General features: G+C 41.5%; 1 protein-coding gene across 5 annotated transcripts in view; it reads left to right on the forward strand.

Moving 5' to 3' along the window:
• Nucleotides 1-21039, forward strand: part of kcnn1b (potassium intermediate/small conductance calcium-activated channel, subfamily N, member 1b) — a 51803-nt gene that overhangs the window by 19769 nt on the left and 10995 nt on the right. For 4 of the 5 annotated variants that reach the window (XM_017468792.3, XM_053680512.1, XM_053680514.1 and 1 more), the window contains 4 exons: nt 5850-6272; nt 13747-13842; nt 14226-14644; nt 20672-20813. In XM_017468792.3, coding sequence (XP_017324281.1) covers nt 5850-6272; nt 13747-13842; nt 14226-14644; nt 20672-20813 — 1080 coding nt within the window. The remainder of the gene's footprint in view (nt 1-5849; nt 6273-13746; nt 13843-14225; nt 14645-20671; nt 20814-21039) is intronic. The other variant, XM_053680513.1, reaches the window with a different exon arrangement.

The following is a 21039-nucleotide window of genomic DNA, read 5'->3' on the forward strand; positions in this document are numbered from 1 at the left end:
ATCCTTTTTATTCTTGCTGTTCCTGAGAACTGTATCGTGCTGAGATTTGGGCCTCGCTCGCCCACAGAAATAGCTGGATGATGAACTGGATTCAGGGATCTGCTGCGCGTGACATCAGATGAATTAGATTGCCTCTCATCCTCCGGTGTGAGCTTTCTCAGCATGTTCCTGCTGCTTGGTGTAGATGAGCTCCCGCTACACGGTCCATCGCCGACAACATCAGACATGCTCGAAAATATTAGCACATCTGTGACAGATTGCACGAGAAAATTGGATCTTTGACCTGTAGTAGTACACACGGAGTAATTAGTGTACATCATGAAGTGATTTATAAACCGATTATTTATCCCGGGTAAATCCATCAGAATTACTACACACCTCCTCTGATAACACACACGTGTCCGGAACGCCGATCCCGTCCCAATCATACTTTAGTCCTCTGTCTGTCTTCAGTAATAATGTTTCAGCTCAGACGCTCATTGTGAATGCATTATATACAGTTTAGACAGGAATAAAGGTCCTCTGTAGCGTCCTAAAGCCATCGCTTTGCTGGAAAACCTGAAATGTTTTACGTCGAACCCTACAAATCAGGCTTCCCTTTCAGAAAACCTTACTTTACACTGGTAGGAGCTTCAAACATCAGAGGAACGTCTGAGGAACCTTTAATTATAAGAGCATACAGAGACATGCATGCCACGAAACTTGCTGATTCAAATGTGCATTCCAAAAAACTTGGGACGCTGTGTAAAATGTACATGAAAACGGAATGTAATGATTTGTACATCTCATAAACCCGTATGTTCTTCACAACAGAACATAGAAAACATATCGAATGTTTAAACTGAGGAGATTTACCATTTTAAGGGAAAAAAAACAAGTTAATTTTGCATTCTGTTTTTAGGTCAGTTTTTACACAGCATGAATAAATGTTTTGGAATCGGGGTTGTGTGCAGTTGTGTATCGTGGATTTTTTTGCAATGCTTGAGATTTTATAGAATGAAGGATTATAAAAATGGAAGCTTTTTGTATAAAATAAAAGGCTTTTGGCAGGTTGTAGCGTGCTCGGAGCCTGGCGGAGGTTTAGATTTTGACAGGGACTTTGTTAACTACTCGTATTGATCTTCGCAGCTTTCTCATCAGACAAGCCAGTCGCTGCTTCTTGGAAATCTGCTCCGAGTTTCTTGTCTCTTTTCTTCATTACGCTCTTTGCTCTGTAATAAATGCAGCGTTCACTCGCCGCCGAACAAAAAGTCGCATTCGTTTTCTTAACGTAGGACCTCAAAATATTTATAGACGGCTCTAAAAGCTTGTGAGAGTGCAGCAAGATACACGACACAGCCATCCTCGGGCTGCCAGCTCCGTCTTCTCAGCGGCATCGAGGAACAAAGGACGGAGGTACGACGCGGCTCGAGCTGCTTCCGCACTGCTGTTTCTGTGCGATTGTTACGGCTCAGGTCGTGGTCTTGGTTTACTGATTGCATTAGCACCTGTGCTGCATGCTAACGGAGGCTTCTGCAGATAGCGGAGGGAGGGAGGGAGGGAGGGAGGTGAGGAAAGACGAGCAGGGAGGAGGGAGAGAGTGAACGAGACGATGTTGGATACACACTCGGTTGTCATGTGAGCAGGTAGCCATGTGGAAATGGCTCTGCGTGCTTCAGATCGCTCTCAGAGATGCGTTCAGACCTCTGAGGAAGAAAGAAGTCGTTGTGACTCATTATACACTGTTAGAAAAGAAGGGTTCCTCCAGGGTTCTTCAGATGCTTCAGGGTACTCGGTCTCTAAAGGGGTTCCACTGTCAGGTAGAAGTTTCCGTTGTAGGTTCAATGGGTTTTCACCAAAATTGCCTTTCACAGAAGGTCGTGGGATCTGACTCATGTAATGGCTCCTGAGGTCGACACTACAGACACTACAGACACTACAGACACTACAGACACTATAGACACTACAGACACTACAGACACTACAGACACTACAGACACTATAGACACTATAGACACTACAGACACTACAGACACTACAGACACTACAGACACTACAGACACTATAGACACTATAGACACTACAGACACTACAGACACTATAGACACTATAGACACTACAGACACTACAGACACTACAGACACTACAGACACTACAGACACTACAGGTGGACCGTTTAGTTTAAAAAAAACCACACAATATATATCACATAAATCTTTGGCAGCTGATTGATTGACCAGATTCTTTGTTCATTTATTTTATTAAATATCTATCTATCTGTCTAACACAATAGTGAAGTGGGCGGGGCTTAAAGCCTTCTTTGAAGTTGGGAAACCTTTTTTTAAATGATTTATTCAGGAAAATAAGGTGCTGTTATAAGAATAATATTTTTTATAATAAAAATCATTTGTAGATCCAACAGTAATGAACATTTTTGAGAAATTCCTCTGTCATAGGTTTATAGGAACAAGCATAAAAAAGAAGTTTATTATTATTATTATTATTATTATCATAAATGTTATGTATTCGTCTTGACTTTTGGTTTAAAAACATCCGCTGTGGTTTATTGTGTTTCGGCTGTAGTGGGCGTGGTTTATGACACATATTGACATATTTATATCAGAGATACATATATAACATGGTGTGATTGTGAAGTGGGCGGAGCTCAAAGCCTGTAATGCGGTGGCTGCGAGTGGAGGAAAACAAAAGGAGTGAAAAACAGATTACGGTGGAGTTTTGATTGTTTATATTACTGCACTTGACAGTAGAGATGTGTTTAAAGAGATGGGAGAACTCTGTGTTAAACCCCGTGCCTCTGCGCTTTACTGAGTGGGTGTGAACTTTATCTCGGGAGTGTAAATGACGGACAGCGAGGCGGCCTGTGAGGTGTTCGTGTGTGAGATGATTGTTTTGTAGTATTGATTTTATTGGCCGGTGTTTAATTCCCAGCAAATCCTCAAACACTGCTTCAGAGATAGCAATCCGTATATAAATCTGTTGACCGATGTTCTCAAACACGTCTCCGTTAAAGCTTGAGTTCATTTACTGTGCAGATGTCGATAAAAATAGAAATTTTACACACCTGAAAAAATAGAAATTTTACACACCTGAAAAAATAGAAATTTTACACACCTGAAAAAATAGAAATTTTACACACCTGAAGACACGACAGAGCTGCAGCTTTCACACAGAAATCACTTCTGCAAATATAATAAATACAATCAAGTATAAACTGAATAAAAAATACACTCGAGCCTCTTTATAGGCGAACATTTCCGGCTCCAGATCAAATTTCCAGGATTTCCTGATTTCCATTAAAGGATTCGATCAAATTCATTCCTTTTTCCTCAGATATCTGATTTGCTGATTCTGATCCTGAGTATCAGATCTGTGGCGTCTCCACTCTGTGTGTGTGTGTGTGTGTGTGTGTGTGTGTGTGTGTTCTATAAAGGAGATAGAAGCCGTCTCTTCTTGCAGAAGATGTTGATTAGTAAAGAAATCCACTTTGTGTTTGTAGTTTTGATTCATTAAGGAGCGAAGTCTAAAACGCAGCGCTCTGTACATCAGCGTATTAAATCGATACGTCTTATGTTTTATTTTTTCTTTTCCTGATCCGTTTGCTCTGTGTTTTGAGAACAGCGCTCTGTCTTTGTTTGCTCTCTGTTTCTCGGCCAAACGCGTCTTTCTGCGTGCATTAAAATACCGAGAGCAATTTTCTAAAGATTCTGCTCTTGATCAATAGCGCTTGGCTCGCTCTCGTTCGCCGCAGACGACTTCAGTGGCCAAAAACAGAGTCCCTGAATAAAACCTCAGGAGCAGCGAGCGAAGGCAGCTGGGCTTCGGGTATCATCTCATCATCTCTGAGGTTCTTCATCGGTTCTACTGAATGCTGAGGAACTTCAGCGTGTGTGAGTCACACCGACAGTGGGATGAGACTCGTTACATGACAGTCGGTGAAGTCTGGAGGTGTGGAATGGGGTGGAGTTGTGGGGGGGGGGGGTACCCCTCCCCTTACCCCTCACCCCCCTTCCACAACACAACATTCCTTCCAGTTGTTTTGACGTATTACTACTCCAGAAAATGACCTCCAAACGATCTGAGGCTCGCTGACATCTCAGCATGCGTCCATAAATAAAACCAAATATCTAGTGTTTGGATGTTTGTTTTAGTTGAAATGTTTTTTATTCTGTATGAAGAGGATCTGCAGAGGCACAGAAACATCCTTTCTGTACTGTTTAACCAAGAAAACACCACAACTTTTTATTTTAAAAATCAGGTTTTTGTTGTTTTCAGTATAAATCGACAACAATAATGAATATTTTGGGAATTCTTTCTCATTCGGCGTATGAGCGTGTAAAGGCTCGTGAATGCAGAATCTAAAAAAACGAGACTTCTCGTCCTGGATATATATATAAGATATTTTTAGAAAAGCAGACTTGAGAATACGGTGTGTTTTCTCTGCAGTAAAATGAGCTTTATAATGTTTCTAAAGGAAATTGATTTGTTTTCAGGCCTCCAGCATTATCCGTCAGTTCTCCATGGTTGTTGAGAATCTCTGTTTGTTTGTATTTCTATATTATTGGCTACTTTTTTAAATGGAAAATGAAAAACATTAAGGCTATTTGATGTAAAATGATGATCTTGATTACGGTTTTAAATTTCACCGTGACGCACCTGATTGGACATTAAACTTATTTAATCTCATTATTTCTTGTTGAATTATCTTTGTGTGTTTGTAATGTTGCTCTAAACATCTCGTACTGTATATTACGAAGTATTATGATGTATCTTTCTTATTTCTCCTACACCTGGGCTTAAAGTTTATTATTTATCAGAAATGTTTTGTTCTGTTTGCATTTAAAATATATATATATATATATATATATAAAATAAACTGTATATAAAACACAGATTACGACACTGACATTTCGACCCAAACCTGACCAACCTAAATTCAGCCAAAACCACACAAGCTAGCAGCACATTTAACCTGACCAGCAGAAGCTTTCACTAAAGTTACCTGCCTGAACATCAGTGCTTTTAATGAAGTAAAATGTAGTAATATTTGAGTTGTAGTTCATGAAGAAATAGAGTTTTAGTTCCCTGGTGACAGTTTACTGACTAGCCTGCTTTCTGAGCTAACTCATTAGCCTAAGTGTCTGTTAGCTTGCCAGATACTGATAACAGAGTATCAGAAGTTACCCACAGAAGACTCCACCATAAATAAAAAAAATCAATAATTTAAAACCCGCTGGTCTCGCACTAGAACACTCATCTGGTTAAAGCTGGCATTAGCATCTGCTAGTGAGAGGAGTCACACAGAGAGGAGCAACATTCTCAAACATATCCACTTAAACATGGGAAATCACTCCATCGTGACATTTACAAATGTGTTGCATTTTTCAAAAATTGTTTGAGTTTATATTTGCCTCGTTTGCTGCATTTTCAACACTGTAGGTAGAAATTCCTTTACATTTATCTGTCGAAGTCTGTTTTACCTTCATAACAATCCACCTTCTATTAACTGGAAATCCTCGTTCACAGTTCGGCCCAGAATCTTCCTCGTCTCTCAAATCGGAGAACCTTCGAATCTGCTGTTGACTCACAGTCTTTGTAGTCTTTAAAATCTGTCTGGGGAACGTATTTCCACGTGTCTGCTGACTCGGAACCGTCACAGTATCTCGGTTTTGTCCCATTTTGACAGACAGCCTTCATTATATCACTGATTCGACTTGATTTATAAACCTTTATAAACCCACAGACCTTTCATTCTGACTCGTCTTCCCCGAGATCATTCAGAGTTGTTTAATTCGACCTTGTGTTGACTGGACGAGTCTGTAAACCCTCTCTCGTGTGTGTTTGTGTGTCAGGTGAGTGCGGATGGCAGCAGGCTGAGCCATGCTCGGTCGCGGTCTTCGCTGTCGCCCGGCGGCCCCGCGCTCCCTCAGATAGCCATGAACAGCTGTAAGTACAATGGCGGCGTGGTGAGACCGCTGGGCAGCAGGAACCTGGCCGATCTGGACTCGGAGACACAGCCGCTGCAGACGCTCCACACTTCCGGCCTCGAGGTCGTGGTGTCAAAGGGCAACGGCGACGAGCCGGGCAAGCCGCTGCGCGAGGATGCCAGCAACGCACCGCACAAAAGGAACAAGGACATCGGCTACAAGCTCGGCCATCGGAGGGCGCTGTTTGAAAAGCGCAAGCGCCTCAGCGACTACGCCCTCATCTTCGGCATGTTTGGCATCGTCGTCATGGTGACGGAGACGGAGCTCTCGTGGGGGGTTTACACAAAGGTGAGCAGCAGTGTAAAAAACACACACCTGTTGTTCTGGACATTTGTATAAAGCTCTGCATGGTGATGTGGGTGTGGCCTGTGTCTGTTGATGACGTCATCTTGTTTCCCGTCTCAGGCTTGAGTGAGGCGAGCTCCTCTGGTGTTGTATTGATTCTCCCTGCTCTCGATTAACGATCTGAATGAATCATAGAATTGTCCAGAACGGTTGAGTGTCACTAGGTTTACGCGTAAACGACTCGGACATCACCGCGGCAACAAGATCTGTAGGACAGCTCACCTCATCACGAACAGTGAAGCCCAGTAACTCTGCTGGGGAATATTTTTGGGTGACTCCAGAGATCCGTAGCGTTATTATCTTGTGAGCGTGTCTATTACAGAATGTGCGTGTCGCTTTATTCAGACTGAGCGCCCGAAGCTTTTCATCGGGTTTGACTCAGGCTTGTGAGAGGATGTGTAATATGCCATCTTCCTATCATGGCACCTAGCTAGCGACAAATGATGATAGTAACTGATACTGGGGAGAAAGGGGGCGTGGCCAGCTAGATTAATCACAAGTCGCGTACACGTTGTTTCATTACAGCACGAAAAATTTCACAAGTTGGAAATCAGGTGTATCTTTTGATTGCTAGCGTGAGCCTTTAGTTCTTATTCAGTCTAAATGGAATATGCAAAAAAGTTCATCCAAATCTAAAAAGAAACAAACAGCTGAGAGTAAAAGACTGCGTTCATTACCATTCAGATGAGTAAACTGCACAACTGTTAAAATGAGTAAGGAATCATTGACTCCGGTCCGCTGGATTATTATTATTATAACACACACCCCGAGGTGGTAATGTGAGGCGAAGTGAGGACGTTACACCTCGGGTCTGCTTTATTTTCTAATAATTCAACAGACCGGAGTCAATTATTCCGCTTATACCCCAGTTACCACCTCACGACACTGTTCAGATCTTTTATTTCCAGATATTTGACGGGTTTTTCGTTCTTAAAACGCTCTTGTGTGTGGATCTAATTTATTACACATCCCATCTCCAGCCTCTGATATGCAGTTACTGGAGAGAGAGAGCGAGAGCGAGAGTTCACAGTTTTCATGCTGATAATATAAAAATAGAACAAATAAATAAATATCAATAAGCCTACTTGTTCACAGGGTTTTTCCTTTTTCATTACTGCAGAAAATACAACCAATAAATAAATAAATATTGATACTTGTTCACCGGAATATCACACACGCTCTCTTTCATTTCTCTCTCTCTCTCTCTCTCTCTCTCTCTCTCTCACTCTCTCTCTTTCGCTCTTTCTCACTTTCTCCCTCTCTCTTTTTCTCTCTCTTTCTCTCTCTCTCACTCTCTCTCTCTCACTCTCTCTATCTCTCTCTCTCTCTCTCTCTCTCTCTCTCTCTCTCTCTTTCGCTCTTTCTCACTTTCTCCCTCTCTCTTTTTCTCTCTCTTTCTCTCTCTCTCACTCTCTCTCTTTCTCTCTCTCTCTGTCTCTCTCTCTCTCTCTCTCTTTTGCTCTTTCTCACTTTCTCCCTTTTTTTTCTCTCTCTCTCTCTTTCTCTCTCTCTCACTCTCTCTCTTTCGCTCTCTCTCTCTCTCTCTCTCTCTTTCTCTCTCCCTCTCTATGGCAGTATAATGGTAGGGCTGGGCAGTGTATATATCAGTGTAATATTGATATCGTGATAAGCGATGACGTGATACACTTTTCTGATGTGTGGTTGATACGGTGATGTATTTTTTACGTTTTTAATAGTTACAGATGAAACGGTGCTGAACGGATGCGGTCGATTTGACGTAATTTTAACTTGTTTTTTGTAGGCATAAAAGAAATTTATGGTCGGATTCAGCGGAATGTTTTATTTTGCGCTTGTTTTACTGCAGTTTTGCAGACAGTTTGTAAGCTAAATTATACATCGTGATACCCATCATGTATCGTAGAAACGTCCTCAAGTATCGTGATATGATATTCTAGTCATATCGCCCAGCCCTGTATAATCGGAGTACACGTCGCCGTGGCGTGAACGTGACGTGTACTTTGCATTTTGTCGCTAACGTACGGAATATTTTGCCTCGGGATGTGAAACTAACCTTCCAGCTCCTGCGTGATGTGATGCTGACAGCGTTCAGATAAACATCGTCAAGGGACTCCTTTAAACCTCTGAGTAAAGCAGCAGTATAGATTACCGCTATCTAATTAATCCGCTCTGGTAATATGGGATGTCTTAAATGTCTAAAAGAAAAAAATCGATCAGGTCAGTAAAAGCATTTCTGCTGGCTGGGACGGACAGACGTGAATCTGTTCCGTGCAGAAGAGCGAAAGTACAGCATGACTCGATTCGAGAGGAACGCATTAGGACAGCCAGCCCCTGGTTTTAAAGAATGACAGAAACGATTCCTGTTGTGAAACTGACTTCCTTTTTGGATTAATGCCATTATGTCGATTGAGACGTCACTAAATCCGATGGACGTTCTTTGAAAAGGAAACACACAGCAGGGTTAATCAGTGGAACGTCTGGAGCCGCTCGTGCCATCCATGAACAGTCTTAAATAAATATACTCAAACATGCGCTCTTTAAACGTTGCTCTACAAAGTAACTTAGCTTAGCCAACTAGCTAGCATGCTTTTTCTACATCTTTCTTTATGCCGCTTTGCTTTCCTTCCTTTTTTTCTCTTTCCCTCGTTCCCTTTCTTTATTTCGTCCCGTAATCTATATTCTTCTTATTGATCTTTTAGTCTTGTTTGTCCCTCCAGTATTTCGCAGTATTCGTCTTTCTTCCGTTATATCTTTTCCCTCATTACTTTACCCCACTCTGTATTTTTCTTTCTTTTTCTTTTTTCCCCTTAACCCTCTACAATTTCTTTCTTTCCTTACCCATCTTTCTTACGCATACTTATTTTATCTCTTACGTTCCCTTCTTCATCTCGGAGCGCGCCACAATTTAATTCCAGTGGAGGTTGTTTTTTGTTTTTTTAAACACTTTATAAATGGCAATAAGGTACTTAATTTTAAACATTAGGGAAAAAAACAACATTTGGAGGGTGAAATGTACAGCATCGCTTAAAATCCAGTGACATTACGGCTGCAGCGAGACTCTTACATCACTGAAGATGTATGTCTCGGCGATGAACGCAGGATCCTTTTAAAGTTCTTTTCCTAATTTTAGCCCCATGGCAGAGCCACTGACGTTCAGCGCCACGTCGGACGAGGACACTTCTCCTGTTTGGCTCCTAACACAGACAAGCTTGTTAACGTCGCTTAAATAATTGAGCGAGACTATAATTAAGAGCGAGTCCTCTCAGCCTGCTCTCGTTCGGCGCGATAAAGGAGCGCGAGTAGAGCTGAGCTGAAGAACACCACGATCCCGAGCATCCAGCTCTGATTTAATCAATCACTCACGCTGAGGTCTGGAGTCTCCGATGACGGATGTGAGTCTGAGTGCACTTCCAAAAGCTGCTTTAATTTGATCGGCTATTAAAAAGTAATACGAGATTTTACTCAGCTGAAAAAAAGGAAGTACTTTATTGAAAACTGAGACAAAAATCCTCTCAGAAACCACGGACCTTTCTCTGGTATTCAGACATTTCAGAAAGAAAGAGTGAGCACACCAGGGAAAGAAAGAAACGGCTGGAGAAATGATGAAGTGATGAAAGAGAAAAGGGGATAGTGAAAAAGAAAGGGAGGAGGCATAAATGGACAAAACGGGATTTTATTGAGCAGTTTCTGACGAACGTTTGGTCAGTGTGTTTCAGGCTTTCTCCTGCATGTCGGAATTTTTCCTTTCCCCTGTTGTGTTTGGTTCAGGAAACTGACTGCAGATGTTTTGCGTAATGTGGGCGTGTCTCTTTGTGGAGAGGGAGAGCGTGTTGTTGTTAAGCTAGCACGGTCAGATAACTTCAATGACATTCATTTCCACTGATGCTATTAGAGAGAAATGTCACCTGAGAGCAGGTCACCTCGAGACATTACACTGCTCACGCATTATGTCTGGTACACACTGATATTGTTAGTAAGGCATGCGTACGTGTAGTACCGACCCTGTTCATTCATTTTAAACGGTTTTAATATAATAGAATATTTTGGTAAATGTTACAGTTATGCTTGTCCATTTAGCAAACAGTAATCACACCCTGCAGTGATTCGGTTACACACTGCAGTGTTTGTTACACCCTGCAGTGTTACTCTTACACTCTACAGTGTTTCTGTTACACTCTGCAGTGTTTCTGTTACACTCTACAGTGTTTCTGTTACACTCTACAGTGTTTCTGTTACACTCTGCAGTGTTTGTTACACTCTGCAGTGTTTCTGATACTCTGCAGTGTTTCTGATACACTCTGCAGTGTTTCTGATACACTCTACAGTGTTTCTGATACACTCTGCAGTGTTTCTGTTACACTCTGCAGTGTTTCTGTTACACTCTGCAGTGTTTCTGTTACACTCTGCAGTGTTTCTGTTACACTCTACAGTGTTTCTGATACACTCTACAGTGTTTCTGTTACACTCTGCAGTGTTTGTTACACTCTGCAGTGTTTCTGATACTCTGCAGTGTTTCTGATACACTCTGCAGTGTTTCTGATACACTCTACAGTGTTTCTGATACACTCTGCAGTGTTTCTGTTACACTCTGCAGTGTTTCTGTTACACTCTACAGTGTTTCTGATACACTCTACAGTGTTTCTGATACACTCTGCAGTGTTTCTGTTACACTCTGCAGTGTTTCTGTTACACTCTGCAGTGTTTCTGTTACACTCTGCAGTGTTTGTTACACTCTACAGTGTTTCTGTTACACTCTACAGTGTTTCTGTTACACTCTGCAGTGTTTCTGTTACACTCTACAGTGTTTGTTACACTCTGCAGTGTTTGTTACACTCTACAGTGTTTCTGATACACTCTGCAGTGTTTCTGTTACACTCTGCAGTGTTTCTGTTACACTCTGCAGTGTTTCTGTTACACTCTGCAGTGTTTGTTACACTCTACAGTGTTTCTGTTACACTCTACAGTGTTTCTGTTACACTCTACAGTGTTTCTGATACACTGCAGTGTTTCTGTTACACTCTACAGTGTTTCTGTTACACTCTGCAGTGTTTCTGTTACACTCTACAGTGTTTCTGTTACACTCTGCAGTGTTTCTGTTACACTCTACAGTGTTTCTGATACACTCTGCAGTGTTTCTGATACACTCTACAGTGTTTCTGTTACACTCTGCAGTGTTTGTTACACTCTACAGTGTTTCTGATACACTCTGCAGTGTTTCTGTTACACTCTGCAGTGTTTGTTACACTCTGCAGTGTTTGTTACACTCTACAGTGTTTCTGTTACACTCTACAGTGTTTCTGTTACACTCTGCAGTGTTTCTGTTACACTCTGCAGTGTTTGTTACACTCTACAGTGTTTCTGTTACACTCTACAGTGTTTCTGTTACACTCTACAGTGTTTGTTACACTCTACAGTGTTTGTTACACTCTGCAGTGTTTCTGTTACACTCTACAGTGTTTCTGTTACACTCTACAGTGTTTGTTACACTCTACAGTGTTTGTTACACTCTGCAGTGTTTGTTACACTCTACAGTGTTTCTGTTACACTCTGCAGTGTTTCTGTTACACTCTGCAGTGTTTGTTACACTCTACAGTGTTTGTTACACTCTACAGTGTTTGTTACACTCTGCAGTGTTTCTGTTACACTCTACAGTGTTTCTGTTACACTCTACAGTGTTTGTTACACTCTGCAGTGTTTGTTACACTCTACAGTGTTTCTGTTACACTCTACAGTGTTTCTGATACACTCTACAGTGTTTCTGATACACTGCAGTGTTTCTGTTACACTCTACAGTGTTTCTGTTACACTCTGCAGTGTTTCTGTTACACTCTACAGTGTTTCTGATACTCTGCAGTGTTTCTGTTACACTCTACAGTGTTTCTGTTACACTCTACAGTGTTTCTGATACACTGCAGTGTTTCTGTTACACTCTACAGTGTTTCTGATACACTGCAGTGTTTCTGTTACACTCTACAGTGTTTCTGATACACTCTACAGTGTTTCTGATACACTGCAGTGTTTCTGTTACACTCTACAGTGTTTCTGTTACACTCTACAGTGTTTCTGTTACACTCTACAGTGTTTCTGTTACACTCTACAGTGTTTGTTACACCCTGCAGTGTTTCTGATACACTCTGCAGTGTTTCTGTTACACTCTGCAGTGTTTGTTACACTCTGCAGTGTTTCTGTTACACTCTGCAGTGTTTCTGATACACTCTACAGTGTTTGTTACACTCTGCAGTGTTTCTGTTACACTCTACAGTGTTTCTGATACACTCTGCAGTGTTTGTTACACTCTGCAGTGTTTCTGTTACACTCTGCAGTGTTTGTTACACTCTGCAGTGTTTGTTACACTCTGCAGTGTTTCTGATACACTCTGCAGTGTTTCTGATACACTCTGCAGTATTACTGTGACACGTTGCAGTACTACAGTTTCAGCCTGTGGCACACTCTGCCATGCTACTGTTTCACGCTGCAACATTAATGATGCACTCTGCTGTACCACAATTAAACGCTGTAAAGTCTAGTGTTACGCATTGCTGTAGAGCTGTTACACACTGCAGGACTACTTTTAGATGGTTTACTATGGTTACACACTATAATACTATTGCGACACTGCAGTATTACGGTTACACACTGTAATACTGCTGTTACTGCAGTATAGTTACACACTGCAGTATACCTATTATAAACGGCCGGACGACTGTTACAGCCTGCAGTACTACTGTGGTACACTGCAATATTGCTGTTACATACTGCAATACAGATGTTATAGCAGTATAGCTTTATAGTGTATAGTGCTGTAGTGTTCGTCACTGCAGTATTACTGTTACACACTACATCACCAGTGAGCACAACAGTACTACTATTACATATCATTACCCTATGGTTAACACACTGCAGTCCAACAGTTATACACTGCAGGCTTATTGCTCCATTCTGCAGTTTTATAACACACTGCAGTATTATAGTTACACGCTGCAGTAAAATTACTGTTACTGTTATGCAATACAGCGCTGATGTAGTATGGTTGCGGTGTGTAACAGTAGTGCCGTGGTGTTACACTGGAGGCTTTCTCCTCCAGTGTAAAGACACGCGCTGTGGTCTGATTAGCATTTCCAAATTGTGAATGTGTGTGTGATTGTGATGGTGCCCTGTGATGGGTAGGCATCCCATGCCCTGTGCCCCAAACTCCGTGGGATAGGCTCCCCGCGACCCTGGGTACGATAAGCGTCACAGAAAATGTATGGGAGGATGGTGTGTCATTCCTTACATATCATATTTAAACCATGATTACAGTAACAGTAACATGTTTAACAGGAGTACCTCAGTGTTGATGTTATGTTGCAGCATAATAAACAAAACATGAATGCAGTCTGTTCTCATTTCATGTCTTTTATTTAAAAAACATGAACTTTTCTTTTTGTGTCTTTTGCAGGAATCCTCATATTCATTTGCACTGAAATGCCTTATCAGCCTTTCCACTCTAATCCTCCTCGGTCTGATTATTATGTATCATGCACGAGAAATTCAGGTAAGTGGCCGACTCAGCTCTGGAGGCAATTAGAGCGACGGGCACGGTTTAATAGATTATACTTCTGGCTCTTGTGCAAAATCCTAATGATTTTAAGCATCACCAAAATATATACAACACAAAATAAATGAATTATTAATAAAATAATATATTGTAATTCCATTATAGCACATGTACCATTCTACTGCAGTGTTACAATCCCAGGAGAGATACATAAAGCAATTATCTCTGAAGCTAATAGAAATGAGCTAATGGCTAATAGGAGAGATAATGAAGATATGTCAGTCATCATTTTAAAAGATTTTAAGCCTTTGTAGGCATTTCCAAAAATAGCACAGTGTCAAAAGCTGTTTACGTCAGTCTGTTTATTGTCTTTGTCACAGCTTTTCATGGTGGACAACGGAGCGGACGATTGGCGGATAGCAATGACTTACGAGCGCATTCTGTTCATCGTGCTGGAGCTTCTGGTGTGCGCCATCCACCCAATCCCGGGACAGTACGTTTTCACGTGGACAGCACGGTTGGCGTTCACGTACACACCGTCTGTGGCCGACGCTGACGTGGACATCATCCTGTCCATCCCCATGTTCCTGCGTCTCTATTTAATCGGCCGTGTCATGCTGCTGCACAGCAAACTGTTCACGGACGCTTCGTCGCGCAGCATCGGCGCCCTCAACAAGATCAACTTCAACACACGCTTCGTCATGAAGACCCTCATGACCATCTGCCCCGGCACCGTGTTGCTGGTCTTCAGCATCTCCTCGTGGATCATTGCTGCCTGGACGGTGCGCGTGTGTGAAAGGTGAGACAGCGAAACGACGCGTGGATGATTTGGGGAAATAAAAAAACTCGCCGTGCGTCTTCTTATTGTTATTTTACTGTTCACATTGTTCATTGTTGTGTTCTTTGCCCCTCCCCCAACCCCCTCCCACCCCCCACCCTACATCGCTGCTGGATAGGGGTCCAAAGTGAGTCTATGTTTGTTTTTGGGGGTTTTTTTTGTTTTGTCATCAGTGGAAAAAAAAATCAGTGCCTGTCCTTTGGTTGGCCGATGATGTTATCAAGCTTTGTCTGGATTCTGCAGATCAGCAATCATGCATTCGTCCCCTGGTGCACTGCATTGCTGACATGCCGGAGATCCCAAACTCTTAAATCTGATCATTTTTATCCTTCAGTTTTATCAGCGCTCATGTGCAGAGCTGTGAACAATCTCCACATTACGTATCACTGTTAGGGTTTTGGGATTTTCACTTTCTCAGGCCCCGCCCACAAAGATATGGATATTATTGAAAATGTAGTTTTTTTTGTCTATTTTTTAAAAAGCGGTTTTATCTCCTCACACACAAAAACGTCAAAGGCGATTTGAATAAGCTCACATAAGCACTCCAACCCAGTAGGTGGCGACAGTGTGTCATAACCAGGTCTGTCAAACTTCGAGAATAACGTTCAGAGCTGTGTATCGAGAAGGAGAAAACGGCAAAACACCAACATGGCTAAAGGTTCTAGAACAAAAAAAATGACAGGGGAGTGGAACTGGTGTTTAATGTTAAACTTGAATACGGCGTGTTCTCTGGGACTAAATCTAAATCTCACGGTTTGCAGCGTCGGAGCGGCGGATTCAGGAGCAGTACAGATCAAACATATTCTGTCTCAATTTGCAAAAATTAATCTGCAAACAGCTTTATCGAATAAGACGTAACACCCTGGTCAGCAAGCATGATCGATGGAGTCATAGCACATTTCTAACACACACGAGACACACTCGCTGGGCGTGCACAGCGCTTCTCGCGTCCACATGAAAACATTGCTTCACTTCTCAGAAAGCTGTTCTCAGTGACACCAAACCGGTGTTTTTGTGTGGACGGGAGAGAAAACGACATTTTCAGAAATATCGGTATGTGTGGGCGGGGCCTCAGACACCATGTGTGGTGAACATGGCTGTCTTCATCCTCATGGTATTGCAGACCTGCCAACTTTAACGCATGTTGCGTAGGAGCGCCGCATTTTAACATCGGAGTGCGCTGCTACGACTTCTCTCTCTGTAACCCGCCAAAAGAGCAGTCTTCTCTTCTTTCCTCCTGAATAAAAACAGCAGAGACAAGCAACAAATGAATCTGGAACAATTGATTGTTTTGAACTCGCTGATATGAACTGACCCCCTGGAAGCCCCGCCCCTTTCCGCCTGTCTCGCATGAGCAGCGTTTCAGCCGACGCTCTCGTTCTCCTGAGCGCTGGTTTCTGTTGCGGGAGAAGGAGAATGTTCATTAACGTGAAATAAAATCTATCAGTGTGTGTTCCACGTAGCTAACGCTACACACGCTAGCATCGGTTACCACGGCCGCTGAAGTCTATTCAGATGAAAATGGTACTTTTTTCAGCCACAAGATATAAAGGCGAGAATTTTGACTGGAAAAAGTGATTAAACTGTCAGACAACAAAGTGTCAAATCGAACATGTTTCAGTAATTATAATTAGAAAGTCATTAAATACGCTTGTTTGCTCTCCGGTGCCGGTCAGCGCAGATGCGTTTGAATAGCATGGTCAGGCCCGTTGCCATAGAAACTGGAGTGTGTGTGTGTGTGTGTGTGTGTGTGTGTGTGTGTGTGTGTGTGTGTGTGTGTGTATAAATATACAGGGTTTTACGGTAACCACCAGGGGGGAAAGCTGCCACTTGTCTGTAAAATGTAGCCACTATAAAAGTTTACTCACACACTTTCCTATAAATCACTGATTATAACATCTTTATCCTAACACAGGAAGAAAGAACGGGAGTGTGTGTGTAAACTTTTATAGCGTCGACATCTCAAATAAAACATACATACATGACAGCTTTCCCCCCAAGAGCACGTGGTGGTTACCGTAAAACCCCGTGTAGACACACTCCAGGTTCTACCTCTGACAGGAGACTTGTGAAAGAAGTTACGAAATAATAAATGTAATACGCATTGTTCCTCTTCAGGGTTGGCAGGTCTGGTTTTGTGTTTTTCCCCTCCAAGGCCTCTTTTACTTTCCTTTTTTTTTGACCTTTGACCTGTGCTGGCTTGCGATTCTGGCCAGGGGAACGTATTTGGCCCATATCTTGGGGGAAGGTGAAGACGACTCTGTCTAGCTTCTCAACGCCCCAGGCTGAGGGAGAGCGCTGAAGCTAAGTTAAGCTAATCAGGTCACCGCGAGCCCGGTGGCTAATCACCACACACTTCCCTTTTCCCCAGATTATGATCCAAACCGCCTGCTCCCGCTCTCCTCACACTCCATCCCATCCCATCCCGCTGGCTGCTGTGGAAAGACACTGAGGGGTGTGTGTTAGCACGCATGATGTGTTTCCCCTCACAGACAGACATGTTTGTGAATGAACTGAACACCGACTCGCCTGTGAAATGTTTATGATTTTTGTATGATATTTCTCCTCTTTTTTTTTCTTTTTCTTTTGCTCATTGTTGTTGTCGTCGTTATATTTTTAAAGCACTTTTGGAGCTGAAAATGCTTTGGCATTTTGTCTGAGAGAATTTAGCCTACATGCTAATCATAATTGTGTCCATTTTAAAGTATTAATATTAATTTTACCTCACAGGAACAGGATTTACGTAGCATGCGTGTAACATGTAATATGAGTGTTTGTGTGCTAGCTAGTTAAACTTGTTTACTTAACGCGTACTAGCCTGCTAAGCTAATTTATTTACTATGTGTTCGCTTATTTAAAATAATTTGCTTAACATGCGTACAAATGTACTTAATATATGAGTAACAAATAATGTTTGTCCTTTGCGCTAGCCCATTATGCTAACGTACATAATATAAATGTCAGTAGAAGTAGGAAGGTTTTCTTAGCCCTCAGCACAGTAGTGCTGTGTGAGTTATTACAGCAGTTATAAAAACATTTTAAGATGCTAACGGATCATTTAGCTTTGCCGTGTTGTGAGGTAAACCAGTGTGTTTCTCCTGGCTGATGGTAGCCATGATGAAGATTTTGGAGGGATTAAATCTGCTAGCTCAGCATGTCGTAGCCTCAGAGGGAATAGTTTACACACACTTCCCTCTGCATTTTTCCCCGAAACACCAACGCTCGTGTCTCGGCTTTAAATCTCGGCTAATAGCACTCAGCTTAATGAGTCGTCCTTTAAATTCATGGCCGGGACGCAGGACGAGCTCTGATTGATTAATAGACACATAAATGGTCCATACAGAGCCACAATGCCGTCAGCAAACACACACACACACACACACACACACACACACACACACACTAGCTAACGTTTATAGGCTGCTAGAAAAACACACACAGACACTGAGAAGCTGAACGTAGCATCTGACGGTGCATAATTTGTGCTAGCTAAATAAGCTAACATTCCTTACAGGTAGTGTATACGTGTAAGCTAACTAAAATAACACGTCTTGCTAACTAAGATATTAAAGATCATATGTCCTAGCAAACTGAGCTAAAATACATTAATTGTGCTAGCTGAATAGGCTAATATTCTCAACATCTAGTACCTTAATATGATTTTAATAAGCCAAACATGCGCTTAAAATATATCGTCTTTCCATGCTAATAAGCTAACTGTATACTAATAAACTAAGCTTAAGGGATTAAGTTTGGAATTAAGCAAGCTGACTAACCTGATGTGCTAAATATTCGCTAGCAAAATATACAACTACTCCGAGCATGAAATGTTAAACTGCTTCATCTGTGCAAGCAAACTAAAAAAACGTGTTGCTAACTACGCTAATATTCTCCATATGTAGTATTTTAACAATAAATGTACTGTGCATAAAATATACTAGCTAACCATGCTAATATGCAGAGGTTATACTAGCAAACTAAGACAAAGCTATTGAAATGTTTTTGCTACAAAGGTGAATGTGTTTAGCATGTATTAGCTTACTAAGTTGATGCACTTCATATTTTCTAGCCAACTTAGCTAATGTGCTAACAAAGAAGATAATGTGATTGACGTTAGCTTCAAGCCTCTACGTTTGAGCGGAAGTCTTTTAAGTGTGTATTTGTTTATCTGTGTGGATATTCTTACACTTTAGACAGACTTTTACATGAAATTGAACTCTTTAATCGATTTCCACATCCATCTCGAGTGGAGTGCGTTAGCTGAATTACTGACGCCTCAGGCTGCGCTTAGCTCGCTAGCAGACTTTATACTATGCTCTGCTTTATGCTGTAGTTTTGCACTGACTGATCTTCTATAACTGAGAAAACTTGAGCGCAGGACAGACACGTCGCAGACATGTCGCAGACACGACGCAGACACGACGCAGACATGATGCAGACACGACGCAGACACAGATAACCTGCTAGCAAATGACCGGCAGCGCTAACTCACACGGCTGACACCCACACGCAGTGTATCTAGACCTGGCTGTGTTTTTATCCAGCACAGTCAGACCCGATTCTCCTTCCTGCATCAACAACTGATCCGTATCGATCGTGTGTTTCAGAGCTCGTAAGGAGATCAGCTTTCTAATGTGATTGGGTTTCTCAGATGAGCCGTAATGGAAAGTACATCCCGCTCCCGAAATCAGACAGCTCATCCTTCAACTAGCAAGAAAACATCAGCGCTGTCCAGTGTTACAATAAGGCAAAGAATTATAATGTTAATTATTGCTTTTAAATCAAATATTTACCCTAAAACAAGCAAGAGCAAGAGCTCTCTGAAGGTTTTCTCTTTGCTACTTAGATACAGTTTGCTAAAAATGTTGCTAGTTAAATTAGTGAATATGTTTATAACATGTTAGCTGTGGAAATTCAAATGTAGGTGCTTAAATTACACTCTCTTACCACGCTAATATGCTAATGCATGAATTTATATTAGCAAGCTAAGTATATTAGCAAATCACTTTAATAAGAGGAATATCCTAGAAAATAAAACATATATATAAAACTAAAATAAAATATAAGCTAAATAAATTATATATGATACCATATAATGTGTAATACAGTTATATTTTATGCAAATTGCTATATTAATTTTATTTAAATATATTTAAATGATATAAAGTTGTGTGTACAATATACACATTCATAAGCACATAAATAATACGTGTTTTTTAATGACGGTTCATTCAGCTTTATCTACGGGCTGTCCACTACCTTCAGGGTTTTAATTAAATTTAAAAATATATGTTTCTTATTAGATATAAATGATAAATTTGATACTTTTGAATTCCCTTCTTAAAGTGTTAAATATAAATACCTAATTTCATAAAAGTGTATTCTCCCATATGATATAATCTTTTAACTTCTATCATTGGAGGCATCCTGTTCCTGCAAACAGGTGCCAAAACTTATGGAAGATCCCGATATTGAGCTTTGTGTATATTTATATACTTATTTACAGCAGATCGTCCTGAGGAAGCGCTGGCGAGAGTCGTGATGCGCTGATCTGTTTAATCTAATAAGATGAACAGGATTTGTCCGACTCACACAAAGCCGTCTGATTGGCTGATTGGCTGATGGCTGATTGGCTGATTGGCTGATGGCTGATTGGCTGATGGTTGAGTGGCTGATGGCTGATTGACTAGCTCAGAGTCACGGAAGATAACAGGCTCAAAACAATGCAGCAATGCAAATCCGCAGTGTTTGGTCACATGATTGATGTTTTGGCCACGCCCTGATTTAAACATGCTGGTTATTCAGGGTCGGTAGTAAATCCTGCAGGTTTATGCGTCTGCGTTCTCGTCATGCGGCGCTTTACTGAAGCACCACAGACATCTCAATCAAATGTTACTGAGGGCTGTTTTCTTATTTTTTATTCCAACACGGTCACGTTGTTTATTAACGAAGCCTTTACATTGTTTTCTCTGTTGTTCTCTCTCTCAGATATCACGATAAACAGGAAGTGACGAGTAACTTCCTGGGTGCGATGTGGTTGATCTCCATCACCTTCCTGTCCATTGGATATGGAGACATGGTGCCACACACCTACTGCGGGAAAGGAGTGTGTCTGCTGACGGGAATCATGGTGCGTCTACGTCATGTCCTCCATCATTTACAGTATATACACAGGGAAATGTTTACGACAAAGTTTTGAACATAAAAAAATAAATAAATGTGTGTGTGTGTGTGTGTGTGTGTATATATATATATATATATAAATGTTTAATAAAGAAATTCATAAGTGCTGCAGTATGAGACTACATTAAATGTAGATTTGTCTTTAAAGGTTCTCTTTGGGCTCTGTTGCAGGG

The sequence above is a fragment of the Ictalurus punctatus genome, chromosome 5 (genome assembly GCF_001660625.3).
Source record: "Ictalurus punctatus breed USDA103 chromosome 5, Coco_2.0, whole genome shotgun sequence".
Lineage (NCBI taxonomy): Eukaryota > Metazoa > Chordata > Actinopteri > Siluriformes > Ictaluridae > Ictalurus > Ictalurus punctatus.